The 23,805-nt window shown below is 39.4% G+C and overlaps 1 protein-coding gene across 1 annotated transcript in view; it reads right to left on the minus strand.

Moving 5' to 3' along the window:
• The window catches only part of CCDC187 (coiled-coil domain containing 187), a gene marked incomplete at both ends in the record, with an annotated part of 149,915 nt that overhangs the window by 104,362 nt on the left and 21,748 nt on the right, over positions 1-23,805 (minus strand). The window contains 8 exon segments of the mRNA XM_082264187.1: positions 3,654-3,739; positions 10,636-10,738; positions 11,746-12,242; positions 13,346-13,437; positions 16,337-16,869; positions 17,675-17,797; positions 19,527-19,619; positions 21,786-21,896. Coding sequence (XP_082120313.1) covers positions 3,654-3,739; positions 10,636-10,738; positions 11,746-12,242; positions 13,346-13,437; positions 16,337-16,869; positions 17,675-17,797; positions 19,527-19,619; positions 21,786-21,896 — 1,638 coding nt within the window.

Raw genomic sequence — 23,805 nt, forward strand, 5'->3', positions numbered from 1 at the left:
TAAAATGCCTTTAAAACCATTTTAATCTTATAAGAAACCACCATATACTTACCTTGAGAGTACTTTTGTTTTGAGATTTAATCATGGCTGGTCACTTGGCCTAATGCCTAGGCCTTTTTAGCTCTGCTCTAATCTCCTGTTAGCAGGGATCAATGTGATCTAATGCGTAAGCAGTTGGCCAGATGACCACCTACTGTGGGATCTCAGACCAGCAGTTTCTCCAGGCAAAGTAATCTGCAGTTTCTCCTTCTCTAGAAGAATAGAGTGAATGAGAGAGGTAGAATGATACTTTGACAACAGGACTGCTGAAAACATAGAAAGTCAATTTTCGTAATTTGTCTGTGACCGACCTGTACTGTATAATTATTTAATTACACAGTATATTTCTCAAAGGTATCTACAGGTTAAAAATTCAACATTGAAATATGTGGGTATGTTAAATAAAACCTGTCACAAAATAACTGGGTTGACCTTCACTCCTTTAGAGAATACTACATAATTTACTGCTGATCCTCTAGCGTCAATCAATTTATACGTCAGTGACTCAAAAAGTACTTACACTAGGCTGCTTCGTCCTAATTTAGACTATAGAACACCTTCCTATCGTCTCATCCCTTCAACATACTGTAGCGAAGAGATGTTCTGTAGTTCATGCAAGAGAACAGGGCAGGACTGAAAACACTTTTTGAGATTTCTGTTACAATAATTCATTTTTGATAATGTAGTAGAGCACTGTATAATTACATTAACCAATTAAAAAACATAATTTTAAATGAATGCGAAGTTCCTTGTGATTGAAGGAGGGGAAGATAACTGATCTCCCTTCTTTCAATCACAGAGCACTTTGCTCTCATTGAAAAGAATTCAAGACATTTACTGAATGGGGAGCTGGAGTGTGAGCCTCCCACTGTGATCTGAGTACTCCAGCTGGAACCGTTATTCTTAGTGTCAGACATTCATCGCGTACTTCATTGTATGGGGAGTGAAATTCAGGGTTGTACATAATGTTACACCCTAGATACATGGCGACATACTTAATTTGTGTGCAATCATTTTTACACTGTAGTTGTCAAAAAATAGTATTTGTTAACTGAGAGGAGGGCTATTTAAGGCAAGCTCTGGTTTTTTTAGGTAGCGCTGAGGAAGAGGGTGTACCCTAAAAACACGCAGGCCTTGATGTTTGAGGTAGTGACTAGGTGTTGAACTTTGACAATTGGTGATCTGTACTCTAAGGATTAAACGAGTCTCACCATGGATAAATGTATTATTTTTAAAATAACATTTTATTGAAGATCTCACAAAACACCAGTTTCTATCTGTTCTATAGTGTTGCTAATAGACCTTCTTCAATGTATCTTACACATTCTGCAGTATTTCATACCAATCCTTCTTGCACTACTAAGACACAGTTGGAGGCAGACAGTAGATGATAAACTCCTTGTTTATTAACCATTTGCTAAATTTATTTACTATTATTCCAGTTGAATAAATTGAGGATTAGAGATTAATTTTTTTGCAGCCGTGGTAAGGCCAAAAGTCAGTAATCAGCTTACAGCATCGCCTACTTACTGAATGAGCACAAATCATATTGTAACCCGGCTCTTGAGATTAAGTCAAAACAGGGATGCTGAGCAATCTTACCCCTAATGCAGAACAAAATGCTGGTAAACAGCTTGCAAATGACTTTATAGTTAATAAACAGGATGACTGGTGTGTGCAATTAGCAGCTTTCCAGAAATAAATGCTTCATAATGCAGATTTATTTCTCCCAAGCTTGAATATGTAAGGGCTTATTTTTTATTGAACGTGTTAAGGGCAGTAGTGCACAGTAACAGAGAGAAAATCAATAATCAGTTTTTATGAGCGAGTCTTCTCCAGGTGAATAGATGCTGAGTTTAAATTGGTTACCAGGGGTTACAGCACCCCAATTCCCCTTTTTTTTGCTCTGTATATCTTTCAATACTGCAATGCACATCTATGATCATCCAATTTTGGCATGCAGACAGCTTCCACAGTGCTACTCAATCGCTTATCTCCTTCAATGGCAAAAGGGTGCCTCAGCCATTTCCCTTAGGCCTCTTTCACACGGAGTGGACCGTATTTCGATCCGCTCCGGCACTTTTTTTTTTTTACGGACACGGATGACACTTGTGTCATCCGGTCCGTATGTCCGCATATCATCCCATCCATTTGCGAATGATATACGGACATAATGTATGTCTATGGGATTGCGGATATCAGCGGATGACCCCGCTGACATCCGATTTTGCGTCCTTTCCGTCAGCGGATGGTCATCTGCTGACATCCGCAATCCCATTGACATGCACTATGTCCGTATATCATCCGCAAACGAATGGGGTGATTTACGGACATACGGAACGTCCGTGTGAAAGAGGCCTTAAGTAGCAAAATGTGAGGGAAGTTTGCAAGGAAACATAAATAGCTCTTCACTGAGGCAAATATCACTCAGCACCACCCAAGCTCACCAGATGCCAAAAATGTTATATGCTCAAATATTCATAGAGGAAAAGGGCAAACATACACATAGTTAATGAACAGAATCCATGTCCTGTTTGTCTACATAATTCTGCATGTGTTGTTGGTGTGATGGTCAGGTTTGGCAAAAACTAGAATATCCCTTTAAAATGAGCATTAAAGTGGCTGTAAACCCTTTCATATACCCAGTGAAGTGACTAGCTTCGGGTGATGCACAGATATGAAACAAATCCTCCCACATACCTTGTATCTGTTTATCTGCAACCCTATACTCTACCACTATCCAAAGTGCAGAATTTACAGCATACAGCTTTTCTGAGCTTTCAGAGAGCAGGGGGCGGGTAGCTAAAGTTACACTCAGTGAGGAGAGCTGAGAGCTGATAACATTGAAAGGGACACACACCCCTTCACAAAGCATACAGAAACCGAGAAAAGGCTGTCAATCACAGTATGTGTGCTGGAGCTCCCTCCACTGTCGACTTTTCACCTTTTGGGGTCATGAACACCTGTCAGAAGTGACTCATGGAGATAGCAGAGGAATGAGGCAGCAGACAGAAATGACACTTAGAGCTCTGGCTTGAGATAAGTAGACACTATAGAGGGATGTGCTTTGCTATACTGCATTCACCAAAAGTTTTTGGTGGTCTGGAACTTAAAAATATACTTTAAAAGCTATGTTCACATTCTCCAGAAAATAGCCTATGCAATCAAGGGGCATCAGTAGATATTAAAAAGCTGCACAGCTGTAAAATGATCAATAATTTTATAGTTTTACCTGTAGGTCATTTGGGTCCCCTAAGAAGGCTGGCTAAAAAAGCTCCCAATTAGCAACCCTCATGTTCCGACTCATTCCTAGGACATAAAAACTGTTGAATGCTCACTTCCAGCATTGCAGGAGGGAAAAACAACGGATTTAGCATCCTAGCAACAAGGCATGATGTGGGGGTTGCTAATTAGGGGTTTTCTAGCCAGGCTTCTGAAGAAAACCCAAATGGTCCACAGGTAAAAATAAAAAATGATTGATCATGTTAAAAAGCTGCACATATTTTTAATATCTATTGAGTTCCCTTGACTGCATGGGCTATTTACTGGAAAAGGTAAAACTAGCCTTTTAAGAAAATACTTGCAATTTTTAAATCTCATTTACATTTCCATACCATGGTATGTCGGTGATCTAGTTTTCGTTCCGTCTGTCTTTCCTGGCGAGATTTTCAGGCTACGTGATTCTGGTCTTTTCTCGGAACTGTCGATACATTATAAAATATCGTAATAGCAGAACAGTGACATATTTAATACTTCTAACTTATAAAGATCATAGAGCAAAAGCATAAAATGAAAGTCAAACTCTGAAAACCCACCATTATGCCTGATTATAAATGGACTTGCCGATGACATTATTATCATTGATTTATGTAGGACTATCACATTTGGCATTAATTCTTTCTGACAGCTTTTTCTTTCTCTTGGCATGCTTGAACAAACTTAGCTTAATACAACAGATATTGGACCTTTGCTTTGTGCACCTAAAGCACGTGTAGAGGTTTATTCTTGCCAGTTGAGTTTTTTCCTTGGTTCTGCACACTTGCTCAGAAAAAAGGATTGATTTGTGGAACTGCCATCTAGTTTCAGCAATTTTTCATAATTTACAGAATGCTGAGATGAGTTACCTCATTCAGCCCTGATGGTTTGTAATTTGTTACTTTCTATATAAAAAAAAGTTTTAATAATGAGAGGCTGGAATTTTTTTCTATCTGACAGAAATCAAAGTGTATATGATTTTTAACCTAGGTGTTTTCCTTTTAAGTTGAAAATATGAGAGAGAGAGAGAGAGAGAGAGAGAGAGAGAGAGAGAGAGAGAGAGCAAAAGAGTGAAAGAGAAAATGAGACAAAAATATGTTTTTTTTTTGGTTGTTTTTGTGAAAGTGGGTACACAACGCATACAATCTACATAATTGGGGACAGTAGAGAAAGACAGAAGTCCACAGGCAATTACTTAATCATAAATCTTACTGACAGATTCTGTAGCAATCATATTTATACAGTGGTCCAAGCAAAGCAAAACAATTACTTTGAATTAATCTTCGTCATGGCACAGGTTAAACCATCCTAATCCCCATAAGAAAAAGGAGGATCAGAAGAGATTTGACTGTGTGCTTATATTATTCAAATAATCAATTCATGCGGCGCCCTACACCAGCCATATGTTTGGAGCCAAGTAATGTGCATGTGTCATGGTCGGGGCCAAGTATCGGAAAACACTTTTTTTTTTTTTGCTGGACAAAAATAAACAGATCAATAGGACGCAATGTATTTAGAGGGATGAGGGCTGTACAAAAATCTGGATAACCATACAGATTCAATTTAGCAATCGCTAGTTTATGATGCTTTATTACAAACTTGTAGACTAGGCTGAATTCATGAAGGAAATCTGATTTTCCTTTTTTTTTTTTATTCAAAATGACGCTGTTGAGTAATCAGCAATAGAAAGTCAAAAGTTTTATTGTCTTCAATTAAAATGTTCGCTATATGTCCAAACACTCTTTTCTGGGTGCATAGGTGTACACAGCCTATTGCATTAGGGTGTTCACCCCAAAGCACACATAATTAAACACACATAAATGCCACCTGCTGTCGCAGGGGGGGAGGATCTAGTGTTGGGAGACAGTTAATTGGGAGCATATTACGCTACACCCTCAATATGGGTGTAATGTGTTTCCAAAGCTGAACCAAGCCTTTAATATAATAAGGGCATTTACACTGGGCACTGGCACCCCAATCACCCGCTGGTGCTGCCCATGGATAATGCTAATGCACATGGGGTGATTAGGGTGTGCACAGGCACTTCTGGCACACCCTGTGTGCATGCCTATGTCTGGGTGGCAGATCCCTCTGAAGATTACTTTTATTAACTCCTAAAAACAAGCAACTAGTCTTGTATTATAGTAACTGACTTGCATATATGTGTGCGTGTGTGTGTTTTAAAAATTAATGCAAAAAAGCCCACAAACTTTTTAGTTTAAAAAAAAAAAAAAACTGTATTTTTTTTAACCCGGCAAGTTATAGGCTTATTTAATAACTTGGCAGAAACATCCAAATGCATTGTAAAGAAAGCAATCAGACACTGGACTTAATCAAGCCAGAGCTTTTTTTTTTTTTTATGTAGATCTCAATCTAGATATAGGAAATGTATCTTTTTTCCCTGAGTTGCAATCAGAATCAGAAGCATGTTAAAATCGTTGCTGCATAACCAACAATCTGCTGCCACACTAAAGACAGACAGCAAGGAGTTGTGAGTGTCCAATTTTAATCCCTGTAAATGGTGGGGACTGCTGATTATGTAGCCAGGACAAAAAAAACCTTGAAAAGATCTACTCAAAATGCTACAAACCTAGATGACAATTAGATAAGTCTATATGGATTTTTTTAGATACTTATTTAAATATCCTTTGAGTTGAGAAATCAAATCGAATTTTGAAAAACTGAGATGTAAGTTTTCACGATCAAGGGAAAAAAAATATGTGTGTGTTTAGGAGGAGGGATGGCACCAACAGGTAAATATAGTTATCTATGTATGTTACCAAAAACACCAAAATAAGCAAAATGCAGAGGGGGTTACAGCATAGAGAGCATACTTTGTTGCTCAATTAAAGAATAATCCAGCAACTTCAGGCATCCCTGTCTTTTAAATTACTGTCCTACTTTGTGCAATGGAAATGGAGATATGTCTGTGTTCAGGTCCCAGATGGCTTAAATATATATATAACAACACATGTGCTACTAAAGAGGTGTAACCCCTGTGCTAGTGCTTAAAAACAGGGATTCTTACTTTGCATACATTGCAATACATTAATTATCTGGTCAACTGGCATCAAAGGGATCCCTCTCTGGCCAGTCCCAACTCTACCTTGCAGATTGCCAACCTCTTACTTGCTAAATAGCAAAACAGACACAGCTGGCGGTCAGCTATAGACCAAAATCCAGTGACGCACATCCACAATGGGGAAAGATACAAACTTTAACAGGATAGAGAGCACCAAAAAGTAAAGTTAGTTATATTTGCACATGATCAGGTGTGTCCCAGAGGTTTTCAGTTTGCAAGGTAGAGTGGGGACTTGCAGAGAGGGATCACCTTGACACAGTTGACCAGTTTGAACACACATTGCAATACATGCGAACCAAGAATCCATGTTTTTTAAAGAGGTTGTAAACCTCCCAAAAAAAAAAAAAAAAAACCTGAAAGACAAAGGCTTAATGAGCTAGTATGCATCACATACTAGCTCAATATGAAATACTTACCTTAGAACGAGGCCCTTCTAGCGGCGCCCGCTCACTGCTGAGATGGCCGACATGTTCACCTGTCTTCCTTCCAGGTTTGCGTCCTCCGGCCGTCTGATTGGCCGCGGGAGCCGCCGTTCACAGCACAGGGCTCTGAAGAAACGGCACGGGTGGCGGTTCCTTCAGAGCGCATGCACCAGTGATGTCAATGGCTGCATGCAAAGTAAATATCTCCTAAACTGTGCACATTTAGTATATTTACAGTACCTATAGTTAAGCCTTATCATAGGCTTACCTATAGGTAAAAGTTACAGAGGGAACTTTACTTCCTCTTTAGGCAGGAGTTTGCTATGAATATGCAAGGATAAATGTAATTATACCTTTTAGTATCTCATGTTTTCTATATATTTGGAAGCCATTTAGGACCCGAACATGGACATATATCTTAATTTCCACTACACAGGGTAGGTGAGTAATCTAATTTTTTATTTTGTTTTTTATTTAAAGGGCAAGAATGCCTGAAGTTGCCGGATTATTCTTTAATGGACCAATAAAGTATCATTGCTGTGCTGCACCCCCTTGTAATATATATATATATATATATATATATACACAGCATCTCACAAAAGTGAGTACACCCCTCACATTTTTGTAAATATTTTATTATATTTTTTCATGTGAAAACACTGAAGAAATGACATTTTGCTACAATGTAAAGTAGTGAGTGTACAGCTTATATAACAGTGTAAATTTGCTGTCCCCTCAAAATAACTCAATACATAACCATTAATGTCTAAACCGCTGGCAACAAAAGTGAGTACACCCCTAAGTGGAAGTGTCTAAATTGGGCCCAAAGTGTCAATATTTTGTGTGGCCACCATTATTTTCCAGCACTGCCTTAACCTCCCTGGCGGTATGATTCTGTCAGGAATTCTGTACCAAAAGCGGTACAATTCTTTTCATGGAAATTTGGCGTTATGTATTATAGGCCTACAATTCTTAGTAATTATGTGTGTGTGTGTGTGTGTGTATATAGGTATATATATATATATATAGATATATATATATATATATATATATACACACATATATACATATATGTATATATATATATATATATATATATATATATATACATATATATGTATGTATGTATGTATATATATATATATATGTATGCATATATATATATATGTATGCATATATATATATATATATATATATATATATATATATATATATATATATATATGCATATATATATATATATGCATATATGTAATATAAAATGTGTTATGTGTTTTGTTCCCTTTTTTTTTTTTTTGAATTTCCCTCCCTAGTTCCGCTCCCATGCAGCATTGCTGCTGCAGGGAACGGAACTAGGAAGTCCTCCTACCGACAGACGAGCGGCGGAGATCTCGGCTGGCGGTCACAGCAATGAGAGCTCATCGCTGGATCGCCAGGATAAAGTAAGAGACGCTCCGCTGCGCTGTCTGCATAGCTCTGCCATTCACCCCGAGCGTGACTCGGGGATACCGATAATAGCAGAAAATTCCTACCCCGAGTCACGCTCGGGTTTACCGCTAGCGGGGTTAACCCTCTTGGGCATGGAGTTCACCAGAGCATCACAGGTTGCCACTGGAGTCTTCTTCCACTCCTCCATGACAACATCACAGAGCTGGTGGATGTTAGAAACCTTGCGCTCCTCCACCTTCCATTTGAGGATGCCCCACAGATGCTTAATAGGGTTTAGGTCTGGAGACATGCTTGGGCAGTCCATCACCTTTACCCTCAGCTTCTTTAGCAAGGCAGTGGTCGTCTTGGAGGTGTGTTTGGGGTCATTGTCATGTTGGAATACAGCCCTTCGACCCAGTCTCCAAAGGGAGGGAATCATGCTTTGCTTCAGTATGTCACAGTACATGTTGGCATTCATCGTTCCCTCAATGAACTGTAGCTCCCCAGTGCTAGCAGCACTCATGCAGCCCCAGACCATGACACTCCCACCACCATGCTTGACTCTAGGCAAGACACACTTGTTTTTGTATACTTACCTGGTTGCTGCCACACACGCTTGACACCATCTGAACCAAATAAGTTTATCTTGGTCTCATCAGACCACAGGTCATGGTTCCAGTATTCCATGTCCTTAGTCTGCTTGTCTTCAGCAAACTGTTTGCGGGCTTTCTTGTGCATCATCTTTATAAGAGGTCTCCTTCCGGGATGACAGCCATGCAGACCAATTTGATGCAGTGTGCAGTGTATGGTCTGAGCACTGACAGGCTGACCCCCCCCACCCCTTCAACCTCTGCAGCAATGCTGGCAGCACTCATATGTCTATTTCCCAAAGACAACCTCTGGATATGACGCTGAGCACGTGCACTCAATTTTTTTGGTCAACCATGGCGAGGCCTGTTCTGAGTGGAACCTGTCCTATTAAACCGCTGTATGATCTTGGCCATGGTGCTGCAGCTCAGTTTCAGGGTCCTGGCAATCTTCATATAGCTTAGGATATCTTTATGTAGAGCAACAATTCATTTTTCAGATCCTCAGAGTTCTTTGCCATGGGGTGCCATGTTGAACTTGCAGTGACCAGAATGAGAGAGTGAAAGCGATAACACCAAATTTAACACACCTGCTCCCCATTTAGACCTGAGATCTTGTAACACTAGCGAGTCACATGACTCCGGGGAGGGAAAATGGCTAATTAGGCCCAATTTGAACATTTTAACTCAGGGGTGTACTCACTTTTGTTGCCAGCGGTTTAGACATTAATGGCTGTGTGTTGAGTTATTTTGAGCAGACAGCAAATTTGCATTGTTACACAAGCCGTACACTCACTACTTTAAATTGTAGCAAAGTGTTATCTCTTCAGTTTTGTCACATGAAAAGATATAATAAAATATTTACAAAAATGTGAGGGTTGTGCTCACGTTTGTGACCTACTGTGTATTCTATATTCAATTTTATTTAATGTTCACTATTTAGCACTTTTAACGACTGAAATAATAGTTGTGAGCAAAACTGGCCAACAGATTTACAAATAAGTTGTCCATTTTTCTAACTCTGAATTGCATGGAAATCTTGGTAGGGTGGGATTTGTGTCAGTTTCCTTATTAAAAAATGTAGATGAGGTTGTTAGAAAGTTTGTCCGAGCTGGAATCATTTTTGTGTGATTGTACATAATGCTATCTGTGTTAGTCACTGGGGTTATACAATCTGCATCTCTATGTGTTTGTGGAATAAACACACATGCATGCACATTTTCCATAAACAGCAAGCAGTAAATTGACTTTTGTGTGTGTGAGAATAAACAATGCTTGAGATTACCCTTTTATCAAAATATTGCAAAACTGGATTACAAGAAAATATGTTGTGTCAATTTTAAAAGAAATAGATCCAAAGATAGATAGATAGGTACGGTATATATGTACAATATACCATTGTTTGGTAATGGCGCTCTCTAGTGGACAAATATCAAATTACTTTAAAAAAAATAGGTTTTCTGGCACAGAAATAGAAATGTTTTCAAATGAAGCACCTTCTGGCATATACACAGCTTTTTTTAAAATAATCCAACACACTGTATATTGGATGAGCGGTCCAGTATGGTCCACTGAGGTCAACAGGATGAGATCCTTTCAATGCGTGGAGTAGAGAATGTGAGAATGTAAAGAGGTGTGCTGCAACTTGTGTTATGCTGTGAACAAGCACTAACAAGTAATGTAATTTTGGTATTCCATTCATTAATATGCTACTTTGTTGGGATAGGATTCACATTACAAGTTTGTGATTGATAATGCAATTGTTTTGCAATTGTGAAGTACAGTGGTTCAGATTTTTTAGCTCTAAAGAGTGGTTGCTCACCTTTTGTTAGCAGTTTGGTATGTTATGCACTTTTTTTGTGCCCTCTTGGTCTTGAATTTTGGTTGGCTCTTCATAGGTTGTGCTGTCTTCTCCATCATGTGACCTAAGAGGACTAAATAGTGTTACTATAATCACTGAGTAGGGAGGTTCTGCCTTTGCTTTGTTAGATGACAGGAACATACAACGTATAACAAAGTTTAACATCCCTCTAAAAGGAGACTGTGAGAAAAAACTGTGAATTACCCACCATGTTTTGCATATGAGTGCCAGCCCCGAAGAGAAGGCGAGAAGACTTGCTTCAGTTCTGCACATCTTATATTGTACAGGTCATCTATTTTTTACATGTTTTCTGCGGCCGGGTTCACAAATGTGCAAACTGGATGCGGGTTTCCCCACGTCCAATTCGCATGACATGCGAGTGTGACTAAGTCTCAATGGAGCCGGTTTACACATGTCCAACGCAGATCCCTATGTGTGCTTAGGTCCAGTTCAGGCAAAAATTTGAACCTAATTCGCATCTGAACCACTGACAAGGAACGCACCAGACCCTGGCCTGCAAACCGCAAGCAGACATAGGTGAACCTGGCCTAAAGGTATACAGTATAGTGCCAACATAGTGTGCAGCACCTTACTGAACCAGAGAAATTTAGACTATATAATGTACCACCACAGTCACACACTATTTACACATATAGCTCTGGTATTCCACATTGCTATACAGAGCCATTCACCAGTCTCTGCACCAAAAGAGCTTACACTTAATTGTCCTTACCACAGGCACATTTTAGCTTACTTGGTTAGAAACCAAGTAAACTTTTTTATTTCAAATTATAGAAGGACATCTGAGCATCCTGAGGAAACGGCAAATGTAGAAACAGCATGTGCTGTCCTGTCCCTGGCCTATTTAAGTAATCAGTTTACACATTTATTAAAACTTTTTAGAAGAGGAATCAGTCTCACCATGACTATTCGATAGAAGGATAACGCTAAGCCACCATGATTACCACCTCTAACGACCGTATGTAGATATGGAATTCCATAAGCACATAGACCCAAACATTACCATATATGGAAAAGACTCATATATGTGGTATACTATGGATTACATACCTTGATCTTTCTTTATCTTTCCATTTTGCTTGGCAGAATTAGATATCTGTTCTGAGCCTATGTTAGAAGATATCAAAGGAGGGACACAGTCTTTACTTTCTATAAACGTGGATCTCTTTGTTCTAAGCAGTTTATCAGCCTCAGTTTGTTCATCTGTTTTGCCTATTATTGGCCTTTCTCGGGGTGGTGAGCTGTTAGAACAATCCAATGTCGCATTGCTGTTAAGCTGAATGGCACCAAATCTGTTTATTTCCACTTCTACCCGTCTCCCCAAATCTTTTGCTGCTGCCCATATTGCTTGCACACGCTCCTGACTGTCTCTGTATGTGGATTGTTCATCAGGACAGTTATCAGGATTGAGACATTCCTTGGAGTAGACATCCTCTTGAAGGACTTGGCGGTGAATAGCGGGAGTAGTACTCAAGTCTTGAAGCTGAAGGGGACTTGTACAGTCATTGTGAAATGGCTCTTCAGTGAACTGCTTCCTTGTTTTTCCACTTTAATTCAAATATACAATAAAGAAGCTCAAATAATATAGTAAATGGCAGTAACATGGGGATTTAAAGGTACACTCCAGCGAAAAGAGAAACAATTATTTTTATTATTAAAATGCCTACAAAAGCCAAACCCCACCTATGCAGTCTTCATCCTCCTAGCATTGCTTGACTAGTCTATTGTGTACTGTTTTGATTCCTGATGTAACCTAATGTTCTAGAAAAACATAATCCTGAGCCTGTGATTGTGCAACCCGGGATTCCAAAGTGTGACTATAAAAAGTCTCTCAGCAGTCTAATTATACATGCTGCCAATCATCTAGAAATTGCTGCCTTCATCTGTAGTCAGGAATCACACATGCTATTACTGTATCAAACATAATATAAATGATGATTAAAATCTGTTTATTACTAAAGAAATCTGCATCATCCTAAGGCCTAAAATCTAAATAAAAACAACATCGATGTTCACTTTCAACAAGAATCAAGAAAAACCTAAATGCAAGTGCCTGGTATTTACAAAGTCCATAAAGAAGTAGAGCTTCAACAACATGAATGTTCATGTACCTTCATTACATAATATAAAATACTGAAATTTCAAACTTTGAGCAATAATACATGCTCCCATCTGACACTCAGTTGTATTTCTTCCTGTTCAAATTCTATATGCAAACTGTGGCCCTCCAGCTGTTGCAAAACTTCAAGTCCCATCATGCCTCCTCCTCTGGGTGTCAGCTTGTGGCTGTCAGAGTCTTGCTGTGCCTCATGGGACTTGTAGTTCTGCAACAGCTGGAGGGCAACAGTTTGCATATCCCTGCTATAGTGTCTTTACTTGTTAAAAGACATTGTGATTGGCAATCACCTGGATTGCAGCTGATCCTGCCTGCCGGAAGCTTATGACTAAGCTTGCATCAATTGGATGAAGCACATGTACAGTATATAGTTTAAATAAAAGATTTGAGTAATTGATATTGTTGTAGAGCTACCCTTACTTCGCTTGGGATTTTTAATACCATATCATAGTTTACATAGTAGGTTTAGCAGTGGATAGCCTCTCAAGTCTCATACCTTAAATCATCTTATATCTAAAATCCAATCATCTTTACCTGCCTCCATGGTCCTCTTTAAGCAAGTCAGAAGAGGTTGCATGTAACCACTCAGACAGGTCTCTTCTCCTCTTATCCACCTCTGATGTTACCTGCAAAGTGAATTCAGACATATAGATACATGGGGTCTAATACCACAGAATTGGGTAAGGGAAATGTCAGCTCACAAATTATTTGACTTTTAAGTGTAACTGACAGGGGAGAAAATTAGGTGACAAGTTACAGCCTTGCAAAACTAGAGTTAGCTGTAAGGTGTCAGAGTTGGATAATTAAAGTGTATGTAAACTGTATCGTATGTAACAATTACATTCTCTTATTTGGTACCCTTTCTCTGGTAACTATACCATTGAAAGAATTGTATTATATCTGATTAATAAGTACAAAAAATACCAGTTGATCCTGCCAGAAATCTTGTGAGCACATAACCTTCCGTCTAAAGAACCTTCCGTATAAAGAATAGAATGTGAAGACTTCATAAACTACCAAAAACATGTGTAGGGAAAATAAAATAAGTCCAAGGTAAAACAATATATCAAGTCCACATATGTGTTCAGAGTGTATCCAATCCAAAGTGTGACTGTGTGTTTTGAAAATACATAGTATAAATTTATTGGAAAAAAAAAAAAAAGAAAAAACACAGTAGTGTGTGTATGAAGAATTTCATGTATTCAAAATGTATCCAGTCCAGTGTGCTCAAACAATGATGTCCACACGAGCTGCTGTAACCAAATGTGATCTGTGAAGCCACCCCCTAGGTTCATCAAGCTGCTTACCAGAAGCGCCGACTCCAAATTATAGGAGGTCTGGCAAGGCACAGTAGTGTAACTACAAAGGATCATCCAATCAGAGGGTGTCAGCGGTACTCCACATCAGACTGGAACTATGGAACTTATGGAATTCTTATCCTGTAGGTCTATAAGGCCCAATCAAGGAGAGAGAGACCTCCGATAGTGTGATACCGTTTAAAATTCATTGTTAAAAAGATGAAAAGCTACCTACTATGTAAGTAGCTTTACGTACTTTAACCATTTGACGCACTCTGTGATCGCCGAGTCCTTGGGACTCAGCTGATCACAGAGCAGGGTAAAGAGCCAATAACAGCAAGACCTTTACCACGTGATCAGCTGTCAGCCAATGACAGTTGATCACGAAAGTACACAGAAGCTGGTTACCGGCTTTTTTTTTTCTTCACGCTGTCAACATGAAGAATAGAAAAAAGCCATTCACCAGCTTCTGTTAGAGGGACATCGGTCCCCTAAGTGCCCACCAGTTCTGCTAATCAGTGCTCTCCAGTGCTGCTAATCAGTGCCCATCAGTGCCAGCTATCAGTGCCCATCAGTACTGCTAATTAGTGCCCACCGGTGCCATCTATCAGTGCCCATCAGGGCTGCCAATCAGTGCCCCATCATCAGTGCCACCTGTCAGTGCCCACCAGTGCCGCCTCATCAATGCCCATTAGCACCACCTATCAGTGCCCATCAATGCCGCCTGTCAGTGCCCATCAGTGCAGCCTATCAGTGCCCATTAGTGAAGGAGAAAAATTACCTGTTTGTAAAATTTTATAACAAAATATGAAAAACATTTTATTTTTCAAAATTCTCTGTCTTTTCTTTTTGTTTGTTTAGCCAAAAATAAAAAACCCAATGGCGAATAAATACCACCAAAAGAAAGCTCTGTTTCTGTGAAAAATTTATAAAAATGTAATTTGGGTACAGTGTTGCATTAATGCGCAATTGTCATTCAAAGTGTGAGAGCGCTGAAAGCTAAAAATTGGCCTGGGCAGGAAGAGGGAATAAGAGCCCAGTAAGCAAGTGATTAAACAATACATTTTAAACAATATCACACTATCACACCAGTGTCTGAGCAACATGTTTCAGGCACTGGTGTCTAGAGTTATTTAGTTAGCTTACCAGAGGAATGGCGAACATAGGAGTTTATTTACCAATAGCAAATCCACTTTGCACTGCAAGTGCACCTAGAAGTGCACTTGGAAGTGCAGTCGCTGTAGATCTGAGGGGGGCATGCAAGGAAAATAAAATCAGCATTTTTGCATGCACATGATTGAATTATAGAAATGAGCAGAGCTTCCTCTTATTTAAGACCTTCCCCTTGGATCTACAGTGACTGCACTCCAAGTGCGCTTGCAGTGCACTTGTAGTGCAGAGTGGATTTGCCTTTAGTAAATCAACCCCATAGAGTACCTTGGCATTAATCGGAGCCCAGTGAGCATTCAGATGACACAGGAAAATTTAGTAATGAACAGATGGATGTCATCTGTTTGACCAGATTTAAATCAGAAGACTGACTGAACAGAATTACAAATATTTTGTCAATTAATGGATCATAGATATAGGTTTTAACTGTGTATTTAGGCTATTTAACTAGAATGTTACTATAAATGACTCAACAGCCTTTCTTTGCAGTGGTAAAACAACATATATGCTTTACCCCAGAACTTAAAAAGGAACCTAAAAAGCTAAAATATGAAAGAAGCTTTTACAATTATTTTAAAAGCTACTATATTTCTATATTTTTTAGGTGAGTAGAATGAACCCCAGCAGAAAAAAATAATATTTAAGTGTCCTGCTTCCTGCACCGCTGATCTCTGCTGCACTGAAAATCTAAGCTGTCTGAATGATCTTTAGCATCCTCCATAGTTCTGGGTGCCTGGTGCACTTGGTGGTTCCTTCTGCTGGCCTCTATATCACTACTATGTCCTGCTGAAACATATGGGATGGTAGAGGAAACCACAGAGTGCAGCAGGGGGAACACCAGTATCTGACACTCCTGGAAGTGTCAAATGCTGAACATTCATCAGCAAACTTGGATTTTCAACATAGTGGAGTATGGAAGTACTGGCAATGGGAAATTTAAATACTGTTTTACTTGCAGAAGAACTTTATTTCATTTTTTTAAAGAATCACAGGCTTGCTTTAACATGTTATTTGCACTCAGATTGGCTGTTCAGCCCACATGTTAGGTGTCACTTACACAGGCTCTTGTGTTGAAGGTATGCTTGTAAGCGGGGTTCTTGGCAGATTCTCGTTTTGGTGGGAAAGCTTCTTTTTGCTTTCTTAGGATGTTATTTAATTGTTCCCTTTTTGTTTGCTGAGCTTTCTGAACCTTCCTCTGGTTTTCCCGCTCTGCTTTTTGTCTTTCTATAATCTTCTTCTTCATGAAGTTGCGAACTTCATGCACACTGTAACTGTGAGTTTTGGTGCTACTGGATTGCCTACTTATGCCATCTCGGATATTCTCTTTTCCAAAGTCCTTATTATCATGGCTGTCTGTTCTAGATCGAGGTCTTTTTGGAGAAACGTTCCTGGACACACTTTTATTTGTCACCCTCTCAAAGCCTTCTCTCAAACTGCTATATGGAGTCATAAAACCTTCTTTGCCAGCCTGGATATCCCTCAGGACTTGAAGCATATATATGCTTTGGTTACTGTCCTGTCTGTCCCGAAGGTGTTCTTCCTTTAAACTGTCTTGACATCTCATTCTTTGGCATCTTCTTCTACAATTTTCTGTGAAAAAAAAAGAACAAAAGAACATACAAATGGTGCTAAACTCTGGCCACAGAAAACAGGAATCTTGTATAATAACGTGCTGAAATTTGTCTCACAATGGGAGGATCTGCTCTGTAGGTTGGTAGGTTAGAGGGTCTTACAGATAGGAAAGACATCATGGTAGTTATGGGTGCTGCCAGCCCAATGAATAAGACAGCAAGTATTGTCACCCTCATAAGAACAACACATGTATACATGTATATGCCTTACTTATGGTGTATCTCTAGCATTTTTTCCTTTTTGGATAGAACAAAGAATTTGAACACCCCCCCTGTCAGTTTTTTCTTTTTGTAATAACACTTTCTTTTCTAGTGACAACAAACACAGACAAAATGAAAAGGTTAAACTCCCCAGTGGAAACAGAAGCAGCAATAAAAACCTGACAGAGGATTTAACACTTCCATGCTCCACATCCAAATCTGAAAACACAGCTCCATGATGGACACATTTTACATCTTTTGGCAGGTAAACAGTTCTGATATATATGTGTTGCAACTATGGGGTTGATTGACTGAAACTGGACAGTGCAAAATCTGGTGAAGCTCGGCATAGAAACCGATCAGCTTCTAGTTTTTTTTGTCAAATTTTAAATAAACAAGCTGAAGTTAGAAGCTGACTACCATACAAAGCTGAACCAGATTTTTCACTCTTCAGTTTTAGTAAATCAATCCCTATGTATGGTTGTTTGGCATGAAATGCACTGTTTGATAGTTAATAAAATTGAGAATGTTTTATTAGGCACAAGAAAGTGTTAATAAATTACCACGTTGAAATTCTTGTTTCTCACACACTCTGCGTTTCCTTAAACTGATGGGTGAAGGTCCTAGAATCCGCTGGACAAGCTTCTTACCTTCCTTCCAGGCAGATGCCCCATACAGGTCATAACCTAGATATAATATGAATGAAACCTTAGGGTCTAAAAACAAAGCAAGCGCCATAGTGATCCTTAACATTGAGGCATATCAAATAAAATAAGCCATATACATTTCGGAGATTTTTCTCTATGTAACTATGCCATAACGGACATTACAGCTATAGAAGCTCTTCAATCATTAACAGCAATAAGTGCCTAAACTTCCATATAAAAGTTGAGAGCTATGCGAAGCCTAAGTCCTTACATAAAATCTGCCACAGTTTGGAAGACTGGTCAGTAGGGGAAAAGGTTCCATACATGCTCAGAGAAATGAACAAATTTAAATTGCAACCCAGTCCTTACCAACCAGTTTGTCTCTGCGTTGACTGTTTCAGACTCAGAGGCCTTACACAGCCCTAGGACCTCCTGTGAATGCTAAAGACTTGAGAGATTCAAGCAGCTTAACAACTCTCCTCCTTGAATAAAGGCAAAGTTTTCTTTAGTCTTTTATGAACCCCATTAAAATGATCTAATCCTTTGAGCACCCAAAAAACTACAAAATCTGATTTCAGCAGTCCCCTCCCCTGTCGTCTGTCTCACTGTGTTTAAAGTGTGACTTTGTAAGTAAACTGCAAATTAATTTTCCGTTAACAGCAGCAAATTTTCGACCCGGCTTCCATTCATCAAACTCTGTGGGATGGTGACTCTGACCTCTGAACTCCAATTTATCTTATCTGAGCCTCTGTCCCGACATTGCCTCTGACAGAAACTAATGACCAAAAAAGAGCCTGTGACACTTGGAATTGTGATGACAAATGCTTCCTCTGGCCGTGATCTTAGGGGACGGTCCCATTGGGGCACAAGATAATTTTTCAAATAATCCATTAAATCCCTAAATTTGATATTTCATGCATTTTAAATATGAGTCAAGCCCCCTTTATGTTAATGCTGTTTATGATATATATTTTACACATCTCTAAAGTTAATATTTTAACAGAACCTTTCTATTTTGTAACAGTTTTGCAAACATTTAAAAATAATGCGCAGCATGAAAAACGTAATCATATAGCAATTGCCTTTTCTTTACACATGCACTTCCATTGCATGGTAAAGGTTGACCCTATGGCAGTGAGCTGCATGAAGATGGCTGCTCTAGACACTACAGATATTTATTTACAATGTCTGTACACCAAGAGTAAATTCAGCAACACTGTAACATAACATTAATCTGGCCATTGGCAGACTCAGCAAAAACAGGTTAATTTATCTAATTTTATTTCATTTTGAACAGCTACATATAATATGCACTTTTCTTGGTTACTGAAACTCATCAAAAATAAAGATATAATAAATGGATGTGGTATCGTGAAAAAGGGGAAGGCCAGCATGTCCATCAGACCGGTAAGCCTCTTCTGGCCTCAAATGGCAAACTAGCATAGTATAACATGATAAATGCTATTACCTTTATTAGCCTCCACTAAAGGTCCTCCTAAAACTATTTTCACTCGGTTATTAAAAACTTGAGTTGCCTGGTGTCAGGAATAATGCCTTCCAACCCTTTCTTTCACCAAGTAAAGTGCCCTAATTGGTCCCTGAGACTTTGTAATTGGAAAGGACAGATGGAATTAGGCAGTGTTTAGCACTGAGAAAAGGTTATTGCTGCCATCTTGTATTTATTTTAAAAATGGATAATTACCAGATCTTGTTTGGTTAGAGATGAAATATTTGACTAACTCAATTGCCTATGAAGAAATACACCTACCTGAACTTTTCTCTTTCCTTTCTGGTGAAGCAGATTTAACGGACAACTTCAGAGAAACTGGGAAATTCGCCTTTCCTTTGGCACATTTGAGTGCTGTAACAAACAATCACGATGCCAACTTTGATAATAGTTCCACAAAACAGGGCGCAGTGTAAGAGTTTACTCAACATACTTATAAATGTATTTGAAAATCAGGGGAGAAAAAAATATCGGTCTACAGGCACAGAGATTCTCCAATACACTGGAAAATACCTGTGTATGACAACAAGCTTTTCCTAAGCTTTAAGAAATGTAGTATTCCCCTTCAAATGATCTTACATGGCCATATTTTTGCAATCAGTGCTAATATCTGATACATCAGCTGCTATCAGAGTACATCCAAAAACTGCAAGTAGGAGCTTTGAAAAGAAAATTAGAATATGGAGAAAATGCAAAAACAATGGCCTTGAGTAAAGTTGTTATTCCAATTTTGCAGACCTAGGTAATGCCGGGATTTAACTACAGACATAAGTATGATTGAAATGTAACTCTAGTTAAACAGCTGAATATACAGTTAGAGCACAGATATAGAAATAATTTTACCTGAGTGAAAACCTCTGTCAGGTTTTTATAGATGCCCATTCCCCCACCCCATTTCTTGTCCCAGTGTGACTAATACAGGAAGTGGGGGGAAATATCTCTAGCAGGAACAGAATTAAAAAAGTAACAGCAACCCTATATAGCTAGGACCTCCATCTTTCAAGAAGTTAACAAATCTGGCTAACTGAGTAACTTCAAAGTGAACCTGTCCAAATCAAAAATCAACATTTCCCTTTCTGATGCGACCATTTAGCTCCCTAAAACCAATTTCCAGTTTCAGATTTAACCATGTCTTTGAAAAATCTGGGGGACCATACCCTGCCAGATCTTTCCAGTCTTTTCTTTCTCAATATCGAACACCTCTTCCACAAGACTGTTTCTGATCTCAAAAACTATGACAGGAAAGTGCTTTCCTGGTTTGGAAGGCTGAAGGTTCTCAAGATAGATAATGCTCTTAGATTTCTATATATCTTTCAAACTGTCCCAATCTAGGTCCTGGCTCTTTTTCTTAAAAAATGATAGACCTTTTACCACCTTCGCCTGGGGTTCAAGATGGCATTTATTAAATTATAAAGTACTGTCCCTGCCAAAATATAAAAGGAGGACAAGCACCCCAGACATTATTGGTCTTGGTTAGGCTCCCTGACTGGTTCCATAATCCATCAAAGTTGTGGGTTCAAGTCAAACAATCTTTGCGGTCACTCGACCTTTGGACTATCCCGTGGACCTTACCACATAGGCATAAGGACGAAGGTCCTTTCTTACCTCTTACAAGCCAAACTCTAAGCCTGCGGGATAGGCTGATTGTTTCTTGAACATCTACACCTATGTGGGTCAAATGACAATTTTATTTGATAATCCCTCTTTTCCTATCGCTATGCATTGATCAACAATTGGACCCTGGCATAAAGTCTCATGCTGCCAGCTTACAATGATTTTTCTCTCGGGCCACCTTTCATCTTCCCTCTCTGTCATTGGCCTTTGCTTGCATGGCTCTGATTTTAAGCTCCTATACCAACAACTCACCTCATACCTCTAATCTATGCCTAACAGGCAAAGGTTTACGTCTCGTCCCAGCCTCTTTGAGGAGTTATTGTTAAGTGATCCACACGCCCCCCCCCCCCTACCTTGATATTCCCCATATTCGGTCAATACTGTCATCTCTCTCCATCCATCCAAATCTCCTGGCTTATACAAATATAGGTGGAAGAGGAACTAGACACTACATCCTCTAACATAAACTTTCAGTTGCTAGCAATTCAAAATTTTCACCCATTGGTATAGATGCCCAGGTATCCTTCACCATTTCTACCTGTCTCTTCTTTATGTTTGCTGAAGGTGTCAAGGGAGGAGATTTACTAAAACTGGGGCACACAGACTCTGGTGCAGCTGTTATTAGCAACCAATGAGCTTTTAATTGTTGGTCTTATCTCTGCACAAATTATGGTCCACACTAACTCCCTCCACTATGCATTTATCTGCAGATGTTTTTTCTGTTGACGTTCCTGGACAATTTTATAATTTGGATATGTTTTCCTATGTTATGAAATCTCAATAAAATGAAATTACAAACGAAACAGAAGTTCTGACTCTTCTATTTATTTTACCTCATCAGCACTCAGTTGGTATTTCACATGTTTCTTCCTAAATGCGTATGTTCTTACAGGGTGTCCTACTAACCTTGTAAATGGTCTGTTCTTTGCGCCTTGTGGTCCATTTCCTTCATATTTTCCTTTTTTCCGTTGATAGTAGACTTATCGGGATATATTTCTTTGTTGGAAGCACTGAACCCTTTCAGATCAAAATATGGTTAGCTAGCTAAATTTTTTCTATAAGCTGGTGATAAGCACAACCATATAAAAAGACATGTTCCAAAAAATTTTGCCTATAAATATGTTACAGGAAGATATCTGGAACCTCCGGTGAAGATTCTCTTCCCTGACTGCTCATACAAAAGTTAACCTAGATTTGAGCAGAGCTGTACTCTTTTAAACCTAGGCTGCCCCTCTGCTGAATACCCAGTGTAATATTATCTGTTAATCTATTACCTACTGTATACAGTATATAAACATGCTGTGTGGAGAAGAAAATAGGAAAAATCTCTAATTTTCAACAATAAATGCAGGTAAGTCATTACATGAAACACACAGTACGTAATCTGTACAAATAGAATAGAAATGTCTATTTAGAAGACTGAAAATGAAAAGACCCTTTGGCTCCCAAAGAAGTGGACCAAGTCCAAGAGAAACACATTGAGCTATAACATCATACAAAGCATAACAAGGTTGATAGTCACTTTACCAGTCTGTGAATTCAATATCCAGAATTCTTGTGCTTGCTTTTATGGAAATGTTTATCTCTGATTTTAATGTACATGAATAAATGCTTTGGCATATTTTAATTGTAGTATGTTGTGTCTGAAAAGTCCCACTTACAAATCGTTTTCTGATAGGATAGTACAGTGGCGTACCTAGAGCATTTGGCACCCGGGGCGGATCCTATATCTGGCACCCCCCCCCCCCGACTTTAAAATGTAAAAACACCCGCATTTGTAATGTCTCCAAGAATATTTATTGCACAAATTTCACAGCCCCCCTATCACAGTGCCCTTTGCAGTCTGCCCCCCCTGTCTCTCTAATCACAGTTCCCCCTTTTGCACTCTCTGCCTCCACTGCACAGTCCTACCTTTGGCATAAACAGATAGCTAATACTATTATCAATGTGTTTAAGTTTGAGTAAGAGATTGGAGACATGCTAAAGGAGATAGTCAGAGACTGAGGACATGATACAAGAGATGGTAAGAGATATTCAGAGACTGAGGACATGATACAAGAGATGGACAGAGACTGAGGACATGATACAAGAGATGGACAGAGACTGAGGACATGATACAAGAGATGGTCAGAGACTGAGGACATGATACAAGAGATGGTCAGAGACTGAGGACATGATACAAGAGATGGTCAGAGACTGAGGACATGATACAGGAGATGGTCAGAGACTGTGGACATGATACAGGAGATGGTCAGAGACTACAGATATGATACAAGAGATGGTCAGAGACTGTAGACATGATACAGTAGATGGGCAGACACTGCAGATGTGGTACAAGAGATGGTCAGAGTCTGCGGACATGATACAAGAGATGACCTGAGACTGTGGACATGATCCAAGAGATGGTCAGAGACTGAGGACATGATCCAAGAGATGGTTGGTCAGAGACTGAGGACATGATCCATGAGATGGTCAGAGACTGAGGACATGATCCAAGAGATGGTCAGAGACTGAGGACATGATCCAAGAGATGGTCAGAGACTGAGGACATGATCCAAGAGATGGTCAGAGACTGAGGACATGATCCAAGAGATGGTCAGAGACTGAGGACATGATACAAGAGATGGTCAGAGACTGAGGACATGATACAAGAGATGGTCAGAGACTGAGGATATGATACAAGAGATGGTCAGAGACTGCAGACATGATACAAAAGAAGGTCAGAGACTGCAGACATGATAGAAGATAGAAGAGCATTAGGGGGGCCGGAGAGCACAGGGCAAGCAGAGAGCACTGGAGGAGCTGAAGGGCGCGGGGGGGGGAGGGACTGGAGAGAATTAAGAGGGGTTTGAAAAGCACTGTAGGGGGGTTGGAAGGCACAGGGGGTGGAAAGCACTGGGGGGACAGGGAAAACCAGGGGGATGGA

Source organism: Pelophylax lessonae, assembly GCF_965119305.1.
Source record: "Pelophylax lessonae genome assembly, chromosome: 7".
Taxonomy (NCBI): Eukaryota; Metazoa; Chordata; class Amphibia; order Anura; family Ranidae; genus Pelophylax; species Pelophylax lessonae.